General features: G+C 35.2%; 2 protein-coding genes across 2 annotated transcripts; both read right to left on the bottom strand.

Moving 5' to 3' along the window:
• Positions 1–1389: 1389 nt before the first annotated feature.
• LOC101995896 (olfactory receptor 5K3-like) lies at positions 1390–2313 on the bottom strand. The gene has a single exon (XM_013352963.1). The coding sequence runs from the start codon at positions 2311–2313 to the stop codon at positions 1390–1392; it is 924 nt and encodes a 307-aa protein (XP_013208417.1).
• Positions 2314–16496: 14183 nt separating this feature from the next.
• LOC101996183 (olfactory receptor 5K3-like) lies at positions 16497–17423 on the bottom strand. Its single transcript, XM_013352972.1, has one exon. The coding sequence runs from the start codon at positions 17421–17423 to the stop codon at positions 16497–16499; it is 927 nt and encodes a 308-aa protein (XP_013208426.1).
• Positions 17424–17788: the final 365 nt, after the last annotated feature.

The following is a 17788-nucleotide window of genomic DNA, read 5'->3' on the forward strand; positions in this document are numbered from 1 at the left end:
ATCTATCTATCTATCATCTATCTATCTATCATCTATCTAATCTATCATCTATCTATCAACTCTCTATCTACCCACCTATCTTCTATTCATCTATCACCATCAGTTGATCGATCTATTGATTAATCTATCATCCAACTCTATGTATATGTGTTAAAAAACTTTGACTATATATATTCTCAACTATATAATATAAACTGCTTAGTCTGTTTATACGTAGATACATACATACATATGTACACACACGTGTGTGTATACATATGGTTTTTTCAGGACTGACCATCTGGTACTGAATAACAAACTGGTGTCATCTGTGGAGACTATTTCTCCGTTTCTCAGCATCTTCCTGTAGTTCTTTGTATAGGGTTCAAACATTTCCCAGCTTTCAGTAATCTAGAGAAAAGACAATATTGATTCAAACTTTTCAATGCTCAAATAGTCAGTTAGAGACAAATATCAAAATCTCAGTACAACTTGTAGTTCATTTTGTGCAATTCTTTTCCTTTTCTGGTGAATAACTATCTTTGTTCAGATATTTAGAGTTTTCACTCATTTTCTTTTCTATCATGCTTGAATGATACCTATTTTTAAAATTATGAATATATAAATTATTTTCATTTGAGTTGGTGAAGGTGTTGTTATTCCTAAGAACCAACAAACAACAATAATACCACAGAGGAGAAAAAAACCTGATTTAGTGGATACATTTGGGAGTTTCGGTGCCATAAATAATAGATGAATAATTAAATAAAGGAAAAATCAAAGAACATAGTAATTTCACTATAATAAAATTATTTTGAAGAATGGGCTGACAAGCATTACTTACCAGTAATTGATATGGTATGATAATATGGTATAGAAATTGTGAAAGGAAAAAATGACTAGTACTCAATATGAAAATATTCTTGCTAGAAAATTTTTGGATAAGTACATACTGAAATATAATCTCAGGAAAGAACAAATGAAACATCGAAAATCGAGCCAAGTCATAAAGATTTTTTTCCTTTGATGGAATTTCTTATTATAAACAAAGGTTGTAATTTGCTGTAAAATTTAAATTCTGAAATTAAAAAACTTGCTAATCATATTAAAAGGATGCAACAATTAGCAATAAGTATATTTTTAAAATTCATTAGACTTATTGCAAACTGTAGCTAGATACAATCTAATGCTTCAACAGTTTTTTAAATTATTCCTGAGAATTTCAAACATATTTAAGAGAATTTATTTATTATGAACTAATTGTATTCAAATGTTCTTAGACTTCCATAAGTTAATAATTTTCTTTTACATTTGACCATTTTCTCATTATGTGTGAGTTTAGAAAATGGTATGTTCATCTTTAAATTAGTTGACCAATAACTATGGTGTTTGTTGTCTAACGTTACAAAATCATCTCTTCTTCATGACTTTTTTCATCACATTTATTACTTCCTTATTTCTCAGACTGTAAATGAAAGGGTTCAATAAAGGAATAACTAGGGTATAGAAAATAGCTACGGGTATATCTTTATCTCCATCAATGACTGCTTGTGGTTGTGCATACAGAAAGAGAAGAGAACCATAGAATATTGATACAGATAGAAAGTGGGATACACAAGTTGATAAGGCTTTCCCTCTACCCTCATTAGACTTCATTTTGAATATAGTGAAAAGTATATAAAAATAAGACACAAGAACTATAGTAATAGTACTGGCTAAAATTGACCCTGCAAAGCTAAATAATGTCAGTTCATTGATATGTGGATCAGTACAGGAGATTCTATATAATGGAAGGATATCACAAAAGAAATGCTTGATTACATGTGACCTACAGAAAGTTAACCTTAATAAAAGCCCGACTTCAACCATGGGATGCACATTTCCTATTATGTAGGATCCTATGATCATCTGAAAGCAGAGTTTCTTGGACATCATGGTGTGGTACTGCAATGGGTTGCATATGGCCACATAGCGGTCATAGGCCATTGCTGCTAGAAGGAAGCTGTCTGTAGTTTCAGCAACACAGAGAAAATAGAACTGTGCCATGCATTCATAGAGAGACATCTTTCTGTCCTCAGAAAAGAAGTTCTGTAGCATCTTGGGAGTGGCAGCACAGGAACAGAGGGAATCCATGAGAGCCAGGTTACCTAGAAAGATGTACATGGGTGTGTGAAGACGGCGTTCCATATAGATCAAGGCCACCAGTCCAATATTTCCCACCATGGTGACCAGATAGATGGCTAAGAACACCAAAAATAGGAGGATCTTCATGTTTGGGTGATCTGAGAATCCCACGAGGATGAATTCATTTGTTACAGAGTAGTTCTCGGCCATCTCACCTTGTCTGTTGACACTATAATTACAGAGATATAAATTTTTATGGTTAGAAAAATTTCCCTTTTTGCTTTTTTAAAGAGGGACATTTCTTCTTTGTGCACTGCAATTGTCTCTGGAATACATGCAATTGTGCTTTTGAGAGTATTTATTACCATACACTGTTAGCATCTATGATTTCTAAATTTAACTCACCTTTTACAGGAATACTATAATGTGATTCATTTCTGGAGTGACACCCTTGTTCACATATTGAAAATAGTACATGTAGCAGTCTCCAGAGGGATCTTGTGCATACAGAATCTCCCACTTCTTAGCATCAGAGGTCTCAATGAGGTTCCCATTCTGAGCATGAACTAGAAAACTGAGATCTGCTCAAGATGAAAGTCAGGACACCCTTGCACCCTACATCCAAGGTAGGGATTGTGTGAGGGTGTTGGCACCCACATGCACAGCCTGGACAAAATGCCTACAAAAAATTCTCAAAGTCTTGACAGGCATAAAAGTTGATGTATATGAAAATATTTAACAAAAGTTTTGCAGTAATCTAGTCTTGCTCTGTGCTTTGGGAACAGATCTTCTTCACAGACTTATGACTTTTCAAAGCACCTGGAACATCAGGGTGGGAAACAAGACTAGAGTAGAGCCAAGGAAAAATATTATTCTTCTGCTCTAGCAAGGGAGGTCTCCTGAAACTGTATTCATGTTATAGGAATGTGAATGATGAATTTATTTTTTAAAATAATAACAAGGATACATTTTTAAAAAATAAAAAAGTGGAAAGGAAACAGAAAACAACCTCTCTCTCTCTCTCTCTCTCTCTCTCTCTCTCTCTCTCTCTCTCTCTCTCTCTGTGTGTGTGTGTGTGTATGTTTAAGTGAGTGAAATGACTGCGTTTTTTTTTTCTTCCGGGGTTGTTTATTTTTATCTGTTTGGTTTTGATGGTTGGTTTGATATTTGAGATGATACTCTACTCTAATCAAAAGTAAGTTTCTATAGTGGAGCCAGAAATAACTAAGTACATACCTGCCCACTCCCCAACCCTGATTCAGCAGCGTGGAAAGTTCTGACCTGATGACAAGGCAGGAAGCTTGGCATTCCATGAATGGGCTACAGACCAGGACCCTTGTGAGCATCAGATGTGTTTGGTATTAGGGTACCTGGCAGTCAGCAAGGCTTAGCAGCCTGAGATCTAGGATAATAACGTTTTTTCCTGTGAGAGCAAAAGTAGGTGGCTTCCTTCTCCTTTAGTGGGGAGGACTAATTCTCACTCTTCACCTTCAGTGGCTAGGGCTCAGGAGACAGGAATAAAACTACACTTGCCCCATACCTTTGCCCATTCCCTAGCCATGTTTATGCTACCCTAAGTTTGCCGCTTGCAGTGGTAAGACTTGGAGGAGTATTCAAAGGGGGTTGTAACTGTGAGGCAATATATTCTGAATGTAGCTGTTTGTGGCTTAGTTTTGTATTTAAATAGCAAACAACAAAGGAAATAAACTTGAAACTTATTTGCCATCAAAAATTAATCAAAAAATTAAAATATTAAAAAGAATTAATTTTTCTGATTGTCTATTTCCTTAGAAAGTTACACTCTCTAAAGTTTGCCATAGTGTGTTAGAGTATCACGAAGATGAAGTAATTTCTTATATTTTGAAACTTTAAAAAAATAAAAAGCTTAAATTTTCAAATTTTAAGTGCTAATATCATTTTGCTTTATAATACTACTAGTTCTCAATAGTTACTATTTTTTTTGACAAACAGATATCTGTCTGATTGACAGATAAAATTATATACCTCTATGGCCAAAAGGACTTTGTTTTTCTAGTAATCAAAACACTGAAAGAAGGCACTAGAAATTTACTTTGTTTAAGAATATTTTATATGGCTTGTCTGAGTCATTACTGGAAGTTGCTTTAACACATTCCTGTATTTTTTAAGTGATTCATTTGTGAACTTACCTGCATATTTTGGGATTCTACCTTATAATCATTCTACCTTATAATGTGAGGTGGGTTACAGTATTGTATGTCAACTTGGTTCCACATATCTTGAATTTTGGGAAGAGCTACACAGTCAAGAGAGGAGTCAATATTTAGGAGAGATTAACATTTACTTAATAATTAGAAAAGCAAATTTTGGGTTTTTTTATTAAGGTAAAAACTTAAAATTTTTCTCTTACCTTAATTGCTGAGGAGCACTTTCTGAAAGTGTGTATTTATCTTATAGTCAAGATCTCAAAAGTTAAGAATATCTATGGACCTTGATTTCACAATAATAGAGGTGGAAGAAGTGATGATCATAGGCTGCCCACAGGTAATAGTAGCTATGTACCTTTGACTGGAAACTTAAATCTTCTGCCAAATCCTGAGAGGACTTCCCAGCATTGCATCATTTCTGAAGAGAATGTCAGTCCTAACAAATATGAACTATTTGAAACTAATTAAAACTTCGCAGTGAAAACACAATCTTAACTAAAGTAAGCTTGAAGATTATCTTGCTAGTTTGATTGTAGCTGACCTAACTCTTAAAATTCTCCACTTTTGTGCATCTAAAACAGATAGAAAATAGTCTGGAGTGACTTAGATACTATAATGGAGGCTGTAAAAAATAATATGAGTTATGAGAATAATTAGCACTGGACAGGATAAATGGCTCGGCATCCTTATCAGTATGAATATTTGAGTTATCTAAGTTCAAATTTCCAGAACCTACATTAATAAGGTGGGTATGCTCTCATGCATTTGTATTCCTAGTATTTGGGTGGGGATTGTGTTACAAGCCACAACTTTATACAGTAATTGCTCAGCCATCTTTTCATAAGTGACTTATCAGAACCAAGGGATCTGGTAAAGGCTAAACCAAAAGGCAAGGATTTTTGGCGTTATTGCTTTGTGAATAAAGCGGCTGTCTTTTGCTGCAGATTTTTCGTTGTAGCTGAACTCCCTTTCTGTTACATATTTAAAAATTAATCCCCTAATTCAGAACAATTTGCCACTGCCAGTGTAGGGATAAGTCCCACCCCTTAGGGGGCATGTTGGCCTCGGGCTAATGTTTACCTATAAATCTGGCAAGCGTGCTTGCAGCCCTTTCCTGGTCTCCAAGAGAACAGTGATTCTGTAAGTCTATTTCTCCATTAAAGCTGTATATATTTTTACACTCTTTCTTCATTCGTTTACGCCTTTACATTTTGGCGTCCAACGTCTGGCTATTTTGCCCCCAACTCAAGCGCGTAGCCCGCTAGCTAACACAGCATGCTCCCGGGTGCCGGTTTTTTTTTTTTGATTTTCTTTTTTTTTTATTTTATTGAGAAAAGGAAAAAAAAGTTTCAGCCTCCTCCCAGCCTCCCACTTCCCTCCCCCATCCTCTCCCCCTCCCTCTCCAGTCCAAAGAGAAGTCAGGGTTCCCTGCCCTGTGGAAAGTCCAAGGTCCTTCCCCCTCCGTCCATGTCTAGGAAGGTGAACATCCAAACTGGCTAGGCTCCCAAAAAGCCAGAACATGAAGTAGGATCACAATCCTGTGCCATTGTCCTTGGCTTCTCATCAGCCCTCATTGTTCGCCATGTTCAGAGAGTCCGGTTTTATCCCTTGCTTTTTCAGTCGTAGTCCAGCTGGCCTTGGTGAGCTCCCATTAGATCAGCCCCACTGCAAGGCTGTCCACTCTCGCCATACCTCTTCAATATAGTGCTTGAAGTTCTAGCAATAGCAATAAGACAACATAAGGGGATCAAATTGGAAAGGAAGAAGTTAAACTTTTGTTATTTGCAGATAATATGATAGTGTACATAAGCGACCCCCAAAACTCCACCAAAGAACTTTTACAGCTGATAAACAGCTTTAGCAATGTGTCAGGATACAAGATCAACTCCAAAAAATCAGTCGCCCTCTTATACACAAAGGACATGGAAGCAGAGAAGGAAATCAGAGAAGCTTCACCTTTCACGATAGCCACAAACAGCTTAAAATATCTTGGGGTAACTCTAACCAAGGAAGTGAAAGATCTATTTAACAAGAATTTTAAGGCATTGAAGAAAGAAATTGAAGAGGTTACCAGAAAATGGAAGGACCTCCCTTGCTCTTGGATTGGGAGGATCAACATAGTAAAAATGGCAATTCTACCAAAGGCAATTTATAGATTCAATGCAATCCCCATCAAGGTCCCATCAAAATTCTTCACAGATCTCGAGAGGACAATAATCAACTTTATATGGAAAAACAAAAAGCCCAGGATAGCCAAAACAATCCTATACAATAAAGGATCTGCTGGAGGCATTACCATCCCTGACTTCAAACTCTATTACAGAGCTACAGTGATGAAAACAGTGTGGTACTGGCATAAAAACAGAGAAGTCGACCAATGGAATAGAGTAGAAGACCCTGACTTTTACCCACAAGCCTATGAACACCTGATTTTTGATAAAGGAGCTAAAAGTATACAATGGAAGAAGAAAAGCATCTTCAACAAATGGTGCTGGCATAACTGGATGTCAACCTGTAGAAGAATGAAAATAGACCAGGGTGCCGTTTTTTAGTTCATGACTCGGGCCTCAGTGCTGAGTCTGAGATACACTCAGCCACACAGGCCCATTCTGCCCCGCCTGCTCGCTGGAGCAATTAACCCCTCCATGCCTGCCTTGGCTAAGTTTGCAGCCGAACCCCACTGCCTGAATTGGCGTAAGCTCAAGTACCTGCGGTTTTGCAACAAAAGCCGCAACAGCGGCAGATTTGGTCTGATACAAAGTGACTTGGCCTGGCGATGGTGGCCCATGCCTTTAATCCCAGCACTTGGGAGGCAGAGGCAGGCGGATCTCTGTGAGTTCAAGGCCAGCCTGGTCTACAAGAGCTAGTTCCAAGACAGGCTCCAAAACCACAGAAACCACCACTGTCAGGAACCGGTCATTGCAGGTAAAAAAATTTTCTTTTATAAATAAAATGTCTGAACACATTATAATTCAAGAATTTAACAGTTTTTTTAATTGTACAATGTGGGAGATTTTACAAGAGGTGTCTATGATCCCACATCTATGGATGTCATCTAAGTTTGTCATTTATAATTAGACTAATCAGGTTCTTTAAATATATAGAGATTATACTCAGTATAGATAGATAATAACCTCTTCAAAGAGCTGTAGAAAATGGCCTTTAATCTAATTCAGAGTTTTGTGACAGTGAGACACAATTGCTCCTGGCAACACCGCTCTATTCCCGAGAGAATGTTGAGCCCCAAAGACACTCCACCTGGAGCCTTTCTTTTTGGAAGAACTGGCCTTTGGGCAAAGAAATGCCCATACCTCAACCACGGACAGTGATACAGAGCATGCATCAATGGATAAAACAGGACTGTCATATCCTGCCAAGACAGGGTAAGATAGTTTTGAAAAGTTCCTTGCCTTTAATAATGGTATGCCAGTTATGTTAGGCCTTAGCCAAAGTTGGTTGACTCAACATTGCAAACGAGACTTTGGGTGATTGCCCAGGTAGTCAGTTGTCTCTGTCAATTGTTGCACATTTTGGATATATCTCGTTTGTTAAGTAATATTTATTCCCTTCTCAGATCTTTGACGGAGTTGAAGATTATATAATTGTAGTTACTCTCTACATTATTTAGACTCCTTGAGATAGAATGTTTAGCAAAACTCTTGTTCTCAATATTGTTTGTTATATTTATTATTTGTTATTATTGTTTATAGTTGTATTTGGTTTAGTTCTGTCTTATTTAGACAAAAGGGGGAGATGTAGGGATAAGTCCCGCCCCTTAGGGGGCATGTTCGCCTCGGGCTAATGTTTACCTATAAATCTGGCGAGCATGCTCGCAGTGCTTGCTTCTGCTTTCCTGGTCTCCGTGGAACAGTGGTTCTGTAAGTCTATTTCTCCATTAAAGCTGTATATATTTTTACAATCTGTGTGCATTCATTTACGCCGTTACATGCTAGTCCTTGTTTCTCTCTCTTAGGTATGTGCAGAAATCTGCCTTTCTGCAATTATCTTTATCAGCAGGCATTTGGTCAGAGTTTAAGGTTCAGGCAAAGAGCTTCCCATTTAAGATGTTCACAGACCCCCCCAATGACATAGAATTGTTACCTTTCCAAGCTGCTGTTCTGGTTTTACCCCACAATCAGAACAACTGATAACAGCATGGCCTGGAACTGACAATTTAGAGACCTAGGTCTCTGTTTTGTTTAGAGCAGTAAGTCTTACTCTACACTTAGGCCCATAAAAACTGTTATGTCCTCCTTTTCATTTCTGACTTTGTTAATTTGGATATTCTCTCTCTGCCTTTTGGTTAGTTTGGATAAAGATTTGTCTATTTTGTTGATTCTTTGTATTGTTTTCTTTGTTTCTATTTCATTGATTACAGCCCTCAATTTAATTATCTCCTGCTATCTAGTTCTCTTAGGTGAGTTTGCTTCTTTTTGTTCTAAAGTTTTCCAATGTTCTGTTAATTCACTAGTGTGTTGTGTTCATTTAGTGTTCTGAACTTGCCTTTTAACATTGCTTTCAATGTGACCCATAAATTTGGGTATGTTGTATGGTCATTTTCATTGAATTTTAGGAAGTCTTTAATTTTCCCCTTAACTTCTTCCATGACCCATTGATGAGTCAAGTGAGCATTGTTTAATTTCCATGTGTTTGTGCGTTTTCTGGAATTAGTATTCTTGTTGACTTGTAGTTTTAAACCTTGGTGATCTGATAAGGTATAATTTTCTATTTTTTGTATTTGTTGAGGTTTTTTTTTTTTTGTTACTGAGTATGTGGTCAATTTTTGAGAAGGTTCCATGAGGTGCTGAGAAGACGGTATATTCTTTTCTGTTTGGATGGGATATTCTATAGATGTCTGTTAAGTCCATTTGAGTCATAACATCTGTTGGTTCTCTTATTTCTCTGTTCATTTTTTTTGTCCGATTGACCTGTCCAGTGGTAAGAAGGGAGTGTTGAAGTCTCCCACTATTAGTGTGTGGGATTTAGTATATGATTTAAGCTTTAGAAGTGCTTCTTTGACATGAGTGTGTCCTTGTATTTGAGGCATAGATGTTTAGTATTGAAATTTCCTTTTGATGGATTATTCCTGTTACTAATATGAAATGACCTTCTTTGTCTCTTTTGACTGATTTTAGCTTGAAGTCTATTTTGTTAGATATTAAGATAGCTACACCCGCTTGTTTCTTTGGTCCATTAGTGTTGTAAAATGAGGAGCAGTGGGCTGCTCTCCAGGCACCCGGCCGCCTGGCTAGTTTACACCCAAAATAATTACATGGAAACTGTATTCATTTAAACACTGCCTCTTATATATCTATATATTTTATTATATCTAGCCTCCACTTTGCAGAATTTGGAAAATTAAAATATGTACACCACACCATTGACACTTATTCAGGTGTTTGGTGGACAACTGCTATAAGCTCAGAAAAGGCTCAGTAATCACACATTTATTACAAGTTATTGCCATCATGGGTATACCTGCACAAATAAAGACAGATAATGTTCCAGCTTATGTCTCTAAGAAAATGAAAGAGTTTTTTTGCTTATATTATTAAGCATATTACAGGTATACCAAACAATCCTACAAGTCTGTCAGTCATAAAAATATCAAATTAACCTGTAAAGAATATGTTAAACAAACAAAAAAGGATAGAAAATATCCCAAGAAATAAATTACACAAAGCTTTATTAATCTTGAATTTTCTTAACACTAATGAGAAAGCGACAACAGCAGCAGAGAGACACTGGATAATAGAAAATCTGCTGAATTAAATCCCCGGTTTATTTCAAGGATGTTTTGAAATGGCTCACAGTTGAAGCCAGGAGATATGCCATTTTGGGGAAAGTGTTTTGATCTTGTTTCCAAAGGAAAAGAAAGCTGTGGATATCATCCAAATTAATAAAGATTTGGTTTGAAAAAGAGAAATGATAGCTCATACACAATGGTGCCAACCATATAGGTGGTAAGGAAAACACATACGTTTGGGGGCAGAGTTCTGTTCTTATCTTTGTAGGAAGATACTCCTTTTAGAAAATTCAAGGGACTTTGGATGTTTGAATACTACAGATGGAAAAATAACTATCCACTAAGGATCATCGAAAAAAAGGAATGAAATGTATTAGGTCATGTTGTCTGAGTTTTCTGTCCTGCCTGGTTCCTGCAGTTGTTAAGTCCCAAAGAAATCACACAGAGGTTTACATTAGTCATAAACTGATTGACCCATTGTCAGATAACTGATACACATACATTTGAACATATATTTATGAATATATAGAGCTGGTTTGGAGTTGGACAATGGTTCTGTCCTTTTCTACATTCAAGCATGTTTGCTAACAGAAATATTCAGAAGTTTCTATCTCATGTCAAGAGCCATCTGATATAGGACAGAAAGTAAAAAGAATTTAGAAAAAAATTTTACTTTTCTTCATATTTATTTTTGTCTCTATCGTTGAATTCCTTTCCATTGAATATATGTGCCTTTATATGTATATATAAATAATATTAATTTTTTCACATTGAACAATGAATTTTTATGCAGTAATCTTTGAAGTTTCTGGAAGAAATTGGAGCCCTACAATAACTCTACCTGGTTGATATGACACCATGACACTGATAGCACTAGTATAAGACCAGTTTTAGGTACCAGCTATTCTAGATGGTTCCAACTTGGTTAGATGAAATGGTGTACTTTTTTTTTTTTACAAAGTTCTTGCCAGAGCTCCAAATAGGAACCTCAGAAAAAGCCTACCTAGTACTCAGAGACTATTTGCAATTATACCATTCTGTAATCTTGGAATTTAACCATCATTTTACTTTCACAGGATCTCATAGAAAGAGCATCACCCCCATAACAGCTGGAAGTAATTCTAGAAGATGACATCCCCTCTCCCAACAAAGTTTATCTTCTGGGTAGGGACATCATTTAGGGTTTTATTATAATTGGTATAGGGTGGGCGGTTGGGGAGGGAATTTTGTAGGCTGAGGTATTTCTTTGAATAAAAGGGGGAATTGGATGAGATAATAGATTAGTATGAGCTTACTCACACTAATAATAACAATGAGTAATAAGGTGAATACTTGTGAGCTCTTATTTATAGGTAATTTTTGATTGGTATAGATGCTTGTATATTAATAAAAACTGAAATTATATTGAATATGTTCCTATTTTTGTTCACCATATTTGTATACTGAGGCAAATTAATTTTGTCATATTGTATGCATGCATGCTTCTACCTCTGCTTAAAACATTTTTTTTATTAATGCAATTTTGGGATATTTTTATCAAATTGCAATGCACATTTCTACCTCTGAACAAGATACTTATACATTGTTTACATTTTGAAGTAATTGTCCTCATTTGTTGCATAGTTTTATATTTTATAATATTGTAATATGAAGTCTTAGTCGTTAAGTTATATAGATATTAAGATTAGTCATTTATGTTTGCCATAGTTAGACTAATCAGTGTAGAAGGAGTGGTGGGCCACTTTCTGCCACCCAACTCCCAGCCACCTGGCTAGCTTATGCCCCAAAATAACAACACACAAACTGTATTAATTTAAACACTGCCTGGCCCACTAGCTCTAGCCTCTTACTGGCTAACTCTCATATCTTGACTAACCCATTTCTAATAATGTGTGTAGCACCACGAGGTGGTGGCTTACCAGGGAAGATTCAGCATGTCTGACCTGGTGGCTTGATCCATGGCATTTGACCAGAGAGGAGAGGCATGGCATCTGCCCTGGAGAGGAGAGGCATGGCGTGCGTCTGGCTCACTTCTCTTCTTCCCAGCATTCTGTTCTGTCTACTCCACCTACCTAATTTTCTGACCTATCAGGCCAAGCAGTTTTCTTTATTGATTAACCAATGAAACAACAGATTGACAAATGACCTTCCCACATCAAATCAGGTTCTTTAGACACATAGAGATTGTTCTGCATAGATAGGCAATCTTCAAATACTTCAAAGAGCTCTAGAATATAGCATTTAAATAACTTAGGGTTCTGTTGAAGTGAGACAAGATTGCTCCTGACAGCACAGATCTATTCCTAAGATAATGTTGAGCACCAAAGACACTCCACTTGGATCTTGTTTTCTTCTTGGTAAAACTGGCCTTTGGGCAAGGAACTACTCATTTATCAACCACTGACAAGGTACATGGTATCCAGAAATGGATAAGCAGGACACAAGGAAAAAGACTGTCAAATCTTGCCTAAGCAGGGTAAGATGGTTTTGAAAATTTTCCCTCCTCTGAAAATGGTCTGTCAGTTACTCTAGGCCTTAGCCAAAGTTGGTTGCTTCAACATTGCAATGAGACTTTGGGTGATTGCCCAGATAGCCAATTGTCTCTGTAATTTGTTGCACATTTTGGAAGTTGCTTGATTGTACTTCCTATTTACTCAAGTAATATTATTTCCCTTCTTGGATCTTTGATGTGGTTGAAGACAAGGTAGTTTTAACTACTTTCCTCTCATGACTTGGTCAAGTTATTTATTATACAAGACTTAAACTCATTAGGTTAGGATAATGATTGAATATATTTGTAGTTATTGTATATAATTTTATATTAAGCTTATAATTCACCTATTTAAACAAAAGGGGGAGGTGCTGTAGGAAATCCTACAGCCAGTAGCCTTTAAGTTACTCACCCACTTGGGCATGGCCTCTTATACTATTTATGCTGATGTAAAGTGTGCATCTGGCCTTTTCTCCAGCTGTGTGATTCGGTTATTGTTCTCCGTTTCAGCATAGAATTGTAATTTGTGAGTCTACCCCTAAATAAATAACCATCCATTATTCTCAATTCTGAGCTAGTGTTGGATTTCTTTTAAGCATCCTTCTTCAATAGGGTTTGAGGTAAAGTTTCTTTTATAATGAAACCAGGTAACATGGAGAATAACAACAATTTTCGACTTGTAAAATTGAAAGTTACTTCAAACAATGTTTCTAAGTAGATATTATCACCACAGGTGAAAATCACTGGGAACCACTGAATTCACAAAATTTCAAGACATCACCTTCTAGACAAGATTTTGGTTAGTCAGAAAACAAAACACTTTATGTTATACTGTAAATATCCAATGAACAGTGTTTTAAGAAAGATGAAAGTAACAGTATTTCCTCTAAGAAATTAATAGATCCTATAAGTCACTAGTTATTCAAATGGAAAACAACATTCTTAGCATTATAGAAACATTAACTTTATCAAATTATGAAGAAACATCAGAAAAGTCAGACCACAAACTATTTTACAAGATATATGAAATATATATATATATAGTATATACTTGTAATATTACATAAATGCCATAAACTATTATATAGATAAATTATATACTATCTATATTGTATATTAATATATAATCATATACATATTATATATTATTACATATATCATATATAATATTAATAGATAATATTATCTATATTATATAATATTATGTTGCCAGAGTTTTCTGTCCTACCTGGTCCCACAACCATTCAGTTCCAAAGTAACACACAGAGGCCTACATTAATTATAAACTGGTTAGCCTATTAGCTCCGGCCTCTTATTAGCTAATTCTTACATCTTAAATTAGCCCATAATTTTTGTTTATGTTAGCTCTGTGCTTGGTACCTTTTATCAGCAAGGCATTCTCATCTTGTTTTCTCTGTATCTATGTCATGACTACAGACTCAGCCTTTCCTCTTCTCATAGCTCTCCTCTTTTTATCAGCCAGCCTCTACTTCCTGCCTGGTCATCCAGCCCACACTTCCTGCCTGGTTACTGGCCTATCTGCATTTTATTAAAGCAATACAACTGATAAATCTTTACTGGGTACAAGATTATTGTTCCACAGCAAACTTATATATAATATGCTATGTTATTTGTGATATGGGTTATAAGTTTAGTTTAAGAATATTAACAAATTATACAAATCAGATATTATGGAACTTAATTGAAAAAGATCTTAATTAATTTTAGCATTTCCAAATCAGGCACATCTCAGAATCATAAAAAAAATTTCAGAAAACTCCTGAGTTAAAAAATATTAAGTCATTCATGCTTAGAAAACAGTAGAGATATGCAGAATCATGTTAACTCATTGCAACTCATTCTTTCACCTAGTTTAATCAGTTCTCTGCCTGAAATTCAATGAATTTTAGTATAGTTGACTAGGATAGCTGTTGGCTGTGGAAGTGTCCTCTTAAGTTAGCCACAGAGACTCTACCAAGTTGCACAGGTTATGGGTATTACCCTTGGTTGTTCTCCATAACTATATAGATACAGACACCTGGCTTCAGAACATTGACAAACCCTATTAGAAGTATTTTTTTTCTTGCGGTCTAATTTTCATAGTTCTAGAATTTTCTATATAGGAATATGGTCTCTAAAAATGAGCAAAAATAGTCTTTCTGAGGTTTGGATTTTTAATCTTATAATACCAACTTGCCAAACAATATCTATTCACTGTTAGCGTAGTGGCAGGGCTGTGATTAGGGCAGCTAGCTGATTTCTGATTGGGTCCTAGGCTTGCTCTGTTAGAGGGATTTTATGCCTAGTGCTGTGGATCTGGACAAAGGCCCATGAGCTTTCATAGAAACTATGGGTGAACCTATTACTTTTGTTTTCTTAAAGGGTTATGTGGTTAAACTGCCTACTAAATATTTAAATTTTATATCCATTTAATTTATGTGCTCAGCATCGATCAATTAATTTTCTCTTTGCAATTATTTATGCATGCAAACTCATTGTTGACTTATCATGCTCAGCAAGAAAAGTCTCCACAGTTGGAAGGAAATGCCTAAAATATGAGTGAGATTTCAGAATATTGAACTCAAGGGTAGAGTAAACACAAACTTCTCATTATTACAAAAGCAAGCAAAACATGAGGTGACATTTACAGTTAACTTAAGCAAACACAAGTATAGTGAGGGGATATATTTTAATATGTAATATAACATTCTTAGCCTATTTATTGTTGGTTATTTGTATGTTTATTTCATGGCTGACCATTTAGTACTGCATAACCAATTGGTATTTTTTGTGGAGAAGGCTATTTCTCCTGTTCTCAGCATTCATAAATTTCCTGTAGTTCTTTGTATATGGTTTAAGCATTTAAAGGTATTCTACAAATTTCCTAGCTTTGAAACAGCTAAAGAAAACTCTTGTCATGATCAGAGTGAGATTGGGAAAAATACTGAGTACTTCAGTTTAAATCTTTATATTCCAGAAAAACATAGAAGAATGTCTGATTAGTCACTAGGAAATAAATATTACAAGCTTAGCACATAAATAGGACATTTTTGGCAATTCTTTTTCTTTTTTACTGAATAGCTATTTCTTTTTAAATATTTAGAAATTCCAATAGTTTTCTGCTCTGTCAGGTTTGTATGACTTCTCATCATTTAAAAAATAGTGAACATACTAATGATTTTTATTTAAATTGGTAAAGGTGTTATAATTCCTACAACTAACAAACAATGACAATATTATATAGAGGATAAACCTTTTGATTTAATAGATACATTTGGGAACCACAATGCCATATATGATGGACAAACAATCGAATGAAAAAAGATTAAAACACAAAAAAATCTCATTGAAAACCATTGTTTTGAAGCACAGATTTTTAAGACTTACACATATAAACTGGTTCAGAAAATTTGAGAGTAAAAATGACTTATACTCCATATGAGAATGTTCTAGTTAGAGAATAAATACTTTGAATGAGTGCCTATTAAAATATAACCAAATAAAAGAAGAAGTATTAAGTTGAATATCATTTACCAGAAATATTAAGTTCCACTGATAGAATTGCTTATGATAAGATCATAAATAAAAGATTACAATTTGCTTGAAATTTTAATATCTGAAATTGGGAAAGTTTCTAATGAGTTAAATGGACACCAACTTTGGGGATACTAATTTTTATTTCTAAAATTCAATGGATGTATTGGCAATTGAGATTAGAGATATTCCAATAAATAGTTCAGCCTTCTTTAATTCATTCCTGATAACTTCAAGCATATTTTAGCAGAATTTATTTAATATTTTATAATTTGTATAATATTTTATACAAATGTTCTTAGGCTTTTTATAATTTAATAAAATTATTTTTGCTCATTTACCAATTTCTCATTATGTGTGTGTTTAGAAAATGTCATGTTCAACTTTAAATCAGTTGTACAATGGATCTGGTAATTTTTTTTCTAATATTGCAGAATCATCTCTTTTTCATGGTCCTTTTCACTACATTTATTACTTCCTTATTTCTCAGACTGTAAATGAAAGGGTTTAATAAAGGAATTACTAGGGTATAGAAAATAGCTACAGGTATATCTTTATCTCCTTCATTGACTGAATGTGGTTCAACATACTGGAAGAGAAGAGAACCATAGAATATAGATACAGACAGAAAGTGGGATGCACAAGTTGATAAGGCTTTCCCTCTACTCTCATTAGATTTCATTGTGAATATAGTGAAAAGTATATAAAAATAAGACACAAGAACTATGGTGATAGTAAATATTAAAACTGACCCTGCCAAAATAAATAATATCAACTCATTGATATGTGTATCAGTACAGGAGATTCTATATAATAGAAGGATATCACAAAAAAAGTGCTTGATTATATGTGATCTACAGAAAGTTAACCTTAACAAAAGCCCCACTTCAATCATAGGATGCAGGGTTCCTGCTATGTAGGCTCCTATGGTCATCTGAAGGCAGAGCTTCATGGACATCATGGTGTGGTACTGCAATGGGTTACATATGGCTACATAGCGATCATAGGCCATTGCTGCTAGAAGGAAGCTGTCTGTGGTCTCAGCAAGACAGAGAAAAGAAAACTGTACCATACATTCATAGAGAGACATCTTTCTGTCCACAGAAAAGAAGTTCTGTAGCATCTTGGGAGTGATGGCACAGGAGCAGCAGGAATCCATGAGAGCCAGGTTGCCCAGAAAAATGTACATGGGTGTGTGAAGACGGCATTCCATGTAAATCAAGACCACGAGCCCAAGATTCCCCACCATGGTGACCAGATAGATGACAGAAAATACCAGGAATAGAAGGATCTTCAGGTTAGGGTTATCTGAGAATCCCACTAGGATGAACTCTGTTGTCAATGAATAGTTGTTCTCAGACATTTCACCTTTCTTGTTGTCACTTCAATTACAAAGATATAAAATCATAATGGTGAGAATAGAATTTTTTCTTCTCTTTTTATGAGGAAAGTTTCTTGTTTGTGCACCTGATATTGTCTCTGGAATGGAGCTAACTATGCTTCTTGATAGTATTTATTTCCATACACCATTGGCATCTATTATTTCCAAATTTAACTCACATTTCACAGGAATAATTTTGTTACAAAACTGACTTATTTTAATTTGGAAAGGATTTTTCTTTATGCATTCATGTAATTATATCCTAAAAATTTATGGCACTCATATTTTACTGATTTCTCCAAAATAATTTTGATGGAAGATTTGTTAAAAATCATTAAAATAAATTT

This window comes from Microtus ochrogaster, chromosome 2, assembly GCF_000317375.1.
Source record: "Microtus ochrogaster isolate Prairie Vole_2 chromosome 2, MicOch1.0, whole genome shotgun sequence".
Classification (NCBI taxonomy): Eukaryota; Metazoa; Chordata; class Mammalia; order Rodentia; family Cricetidae; genus Microtus; species Microtus ochrogaster.

Excerpts from the sequence above, each read along its gene's own strand:
- LOC101995896 (XM_013352963.1), bottom strand. The coding sequence starts at position 2,313 with ATGGCCGAGAACTACTCTGTAACAAATGAATTCATCCTCGTGGGATTC.
- LOC101996183 (XM_013352972.1), bottom strand. The coding sequence starts at position 17,423 with ATGTCTGAGAACAACTATTCATTGACAACAGAGTTCATCCTAGTGGGA.